Source organism: Urocitellus parryii, chromosome X (genome assembly GCF_045843805.1).
Source record: "Urocitellus parryii isolate mUroPar1 chromosome X, mUroPar1.hap1, whole genome shotgun sequence".
Taxonomy (NCBI): domain Eukaryota; kingdom Metazoa; phylum Chordata; class Mammalia; order Rodentia; family Sciuridae; genus Urocitellus; species Urocitellus parryii.
The window spans coordinates 94,988,320-94,992,720 of record NC_135547.1 but is presented as its reverse complement, the minus strand read 5'-3'; the positions used below and the strand labels follow the sequence as shown (position 1 = coordinate 94,992,720).

The window sequence follows — 4,401 nt, the reverse complement described above, 5'->3', positions numbered from 1 at the left end:
ATTGTTACTCATTGTCTTAAGTTTACAGTATTATTGTAAATATGTCAGGGAAATTTATTTATTTAAAGAATGTTATGCTTTGAATGCTTATGTCTCCACCAAAATTTGTATGTTGAAATCCTAAACCCCAAGGTGATGGTATTAGGAGGTGGGGCCTTTCCAAGATGACTAGGTGATGAAGACTCCATGGTGTAAGGGATAAAAGGCCTCTTGGTGTCACATGAGGACACAACAAAAAGCTCTCTATGGACCAGGAAGTAGACCCTCATTGAATAAACCGGCACCTTGATTTTGGACTTACCAGCTTCCAGAACTAAAAGAAATAAATTCCTATGGTTTATAAACCTAATCTATAGTATTTTGGTTTTAGGAGGGAAATACACATCATGATAACCAGATTTTAAAATAGCATAGATGGGGGGATGGGAGGAGTAGATGAACTCTAGATAGGGCAAAGGGGAAATGGGGAGGAAGGGGAAGGGAGGGGGCATGGGAGTAGAAAAGACAGTGGAATGAGATAAACATCATTACCCCAAGTACAGGTATGAAGACACGAATGGTGTGACTTTACCTTGTGTACTACCAGAGATATGAAAAACCGTGCTCTGTATGAGTAATATGAATTAGAATGCATTCTGCTGTCATATATAACAAATTAGAATTTAAAAATTAAAAAAGAAACATTCAATAAAAAATTTTAAAAAAACAAAATAGCATAGAAATGAAGCAAATATGGCAAAAGGTTACAATTTTTCAAACTAGTTGGTAGGTGTGAGGCCTATGTTTAAAGTATAGCATAATAAAAAAATGAGAATAAAAATTTTGTATGTCTGGATGTTCCATGGATACCTTATGAAAAATGACAAGTTTGGGTGGTAGCTTCATTGACATTTGTCTTCCTTTGTGTTATTCACCTTTCATAATATCCCAATTTCATGATAGAACTTTTAATTACTACTGATCAACTCATAGTGCTATAATAACCTGTATTCAACTTCATTAATAATAATTTTTTAAGGGTATGTGTAGTATTGGAATTGAATGCAAGACCTTGCACATATTAGGCAAGCATTCTACCACTGAGCTACATCCCTAGCACATTCCCCCACCTGTTTTTTAAAATTTTGAGACAGGGTCTTGCTCAATTTCACAGATTGGTCTCAAACATGTAATCCTCCTGCCTCAGCCTCCCAAGTACCAGGGATTATAAGTATGCCTAATACTCTTGCCTGCATCCCACATGAGAAGTGGAAATGGGGTTCCCATTGGTGGAATGGGCTGGCTGAGAAATAAAAGCTAGGAAAAATAGAACAACAACAACAAAAAAAAACCCCACAGGACACAGAAAGTAGTTTCAAAAGTAGGGGTGGACAGGCAAGCTGATCAGATGGATGGAGCTTCTAGACTCTGGCAAAATGGAGCCCACGGCTGCTTTATTTATATCCGGAAACATCAAACGCCTTCCATAGAATGTTCTTCACCAAAAAAGGGTAAAGGTGGACTGTTCAGTTCCCCACGGGTTATGCCCATTTCCGGAGCTTATATCCCTCAAAGTAATGAGGGCTCTTCCTAGCAGATCGGAGATAAAGGTCACATGTATTGGGTAATCTATTGCCCTGGGAGAGCCATAGATAGTTCGCAATGCCAAACCTAAATCTCCCTGGCTACCATAACGAGAGAAGACCCTCATGTAATTCACAGATGGTTTCCCACACACCACAGCTCATTAATTACTTTTTAAAAATAAACCTTTATTTTTTTATGTGGTGTTGAGGATCGAACTCAGTGCCTTGTGCATGCAAAGCAAGCACTCTACCAACTGAGCTATATCCCCAGTCCTCATTAATAACTTTTTTTTTTTTAAAAAAAAGACACATTTATTCAGCGTCATGATCAGACTATTACATTTAGCAATCAACAGCATGGGTGCAAAAAAAAAAAAAAAAAAAAGTCTACATTAAAACCCTTTGTTGGAATGCTTTACACTTTCCACAGAACAGAAACTAAAATAACCTGTTATACAATTAGTCACAAATACAGTCCTCGAGTTTTTTTGCCCATACACATGAGTATTGTCTAAACCATGTCTTCTTTGTAGCAGCTAGGCCCTGCCACCACTGTGCTTGGCTGAGTTCACAAATCTGTTGTAACCTGTAGCTTCCCTGTCACTTCTCTGGCTCTCCTCTCCTGCTAAGCTTTGTTTCCTGGCAGTATTAAAACCTTCTGCCACTGCCATAGCTACTGCTGCTGCTGGAACCGCCATAGCCACCTTGGTTTCGTGGTTTGGCAAAATATTGGCCTCCACCACCATAAGGTCCAGAGCTTCTGCCTCCAAAGTTTCCACCCTTCATGGGTCCAAAATTTGATGACTGATTGTTGTAACTGCCAAAATCATTGTAGCTTCCACCACCTCCAAAATTGCTTCCATCATTACCAAATCCATTGTAGCCATCCCCGCTGCCACCATATCCACCACCACCACGACTGCCACCAAAGCCACCACGACCACTGAAGTTCCCTCCACGACCAAAATTGTCATTTCCACCAAAACCACCTCCACGACCACCACCGAAGTTTCCAGAACCACTTCGACCTCTTTGACTAGATGAGGCACTAGCCATCTCTTGCTTTGACAGGGCTTTCCTCACTTCACAGTTGTGGCCATTCACAGTATGGTATTTCTGAATGACAGTCTTATCCACAGAGTCATGGTCATCAAAAGTTACAAAAGCAAAGCCCCTTTTCTTTCCACTGCCTCGGTCAGTCATGATTTCAATAACTTCAATTTTCCCATACTGTTCAAAATAATCTCGTAGGTGATGTTCTTCAGTGTCTTCTTTAATGCCACCAACAAAGATCTTTTTCACAGTTAAGTGGGCCCCTGGTCTTTGAGAATCTTCTCGTGAGACAGCTCTCTTTGGTTCCACAACTCTACCATCCACTTTGTGTGGTCTTGCATTCATGGCTGCATCCACTTCCTCCACAGTGGCATAAGTGACAAACCCAAAGCCTCTGGAGCGTTTGGTGTTTGGATCTCTCATTACCACACAATCCGTGAGTGTTCCCCATTGCTCAAAATGGCTTCTCAGACTCTCATCAGTTGTTTCAAAACTCAGCCCTCCGATGAATAGCTTCCGCAGCTGTTCGGGCTCTTTAGGGGACTCTGATTTAGACATGACGGCAGCAGGAAGACAGACTTTAACGATGCTTTCTCGGCGGCGTCCACGGGCAGAAAGGAGTAAGCTAACGAACGTATCCCTCATTAATAACTTTTAAGTGATACCCCCATCTAACAGGAAGCTAGTGACAACAGTGGTAATGGCAGGTGATTTATTGGTTTATGAGTACCAACAATTAAATAAAAACTCTACTAAACTACACAAAACATGTATGTGTAAAAAAGTTCAAGTGGGCTGCTACCCAGAGTCAAATAAATTATATATGGCCCTGGAATTTGAGTATTTGGACTCCCCGTAATTTTACTAGAGAGAAATTCAAGCATTGGGAGATTGAGTCTTACAGCTGGTGGCAGAGTTAAAAATAGTAATCAGGTTTATATACTGCCCAATCTTTCTCAACAGGTGGGCCCACCTAGGGGACACTTACAATACTTGGAAATATATGTATCCATGGAAATAGATGGAAATACTTTGAGTTGTCACAGTGACTAGGGGTTGCTAATGGCATTTAGTATCTGAAAGGCTGTGGATGGTAAAAGTCCTATAATTCCAGAGGGAGCTTCACACAAGAACTGTTTTACCTTGCATGCCACTAATTCAATTCCCTCCCTTACCCCCACTGAGAAACTTCTACCCAAATGCAATTTAATGCCAATTTGGCTGATTAAATGTGCAATGTAATACCAAGTAATATTCAAAACAAATAAGAAAAAAGAAATTTTATTTTTTATCCATTAATATTTTTAAGAATTCAATTGCACTCCTACTGATACTTGTTTCATGTTTTCATTAAACTTTACCTGGATTCTCTAGTTCAAACATCAAATATGCTGGGGAAATCTGGAGATTGAGAATATTTCATATGGGTTGAGGTTGTGGCTCAGTGGTAGAGTGCTTGCCTTGCACATGTGAGGCACTGGGTTCCATCCTCAGCACCACATAAAAATGAGGAAACAAGATAAAGGTATTGTGTCCATGTATAACTAAAAAATATTTTAAAAAATATTTCATATGATGGACTGAGGGTATACCTCAATGACAGAGTGCTTGCCCAGTATTTGCAAAGCCCTGGGTTTGATCCCCAGGAAACACACAAAATGATAATAATAGAATGAAATAAAAATATTTCACATGAAATATGTTGGCATGAGCTGTGAACAAAAATTTACATGGCTCAGGGTGTAACTCAGTGGCAGAGTACTTGTCTTGTATGTGGCAGGCC

General features: G+C 39.9%; 1 protein-coding gene across 1 annotated transcript; it reads right to left on the bottom strand.

Annotated features, from left to right (window-relative positions):
• Positions 1-2,065: 2,065 nt before the first annotated feature.
• On the bottom strand, positions 2,066-3,247 carry LOC144250774 (heterogeneous nuclear ribonucleoprotein A1-like). Its single transcript, XM_077793844.1, has one exon. It carries the CDS (start codon positions 3,174-3,176, stop codon positions 2,214-2,216), a length of 963 nt encoding a protein of 320 aa, XP_077649970.1. The 5' UTR covers positions 3,177-3,247; the 3' UTR covers positions 2,066-2,213.
• Between the last annotated feature and the right edge of the window lie 1,154 nt (positions 3,248-4,401).

What these genes read in the sequence shown, in the direction of transcription:
- LOC144250774 (XM_077793844.1), bottom strand. Translation starts at nt 3,176, where the DNA reads ATGTCTAAATCAGAGTCCCCTAAAGAGCCCGAACAGCTGCGGAAGCTA.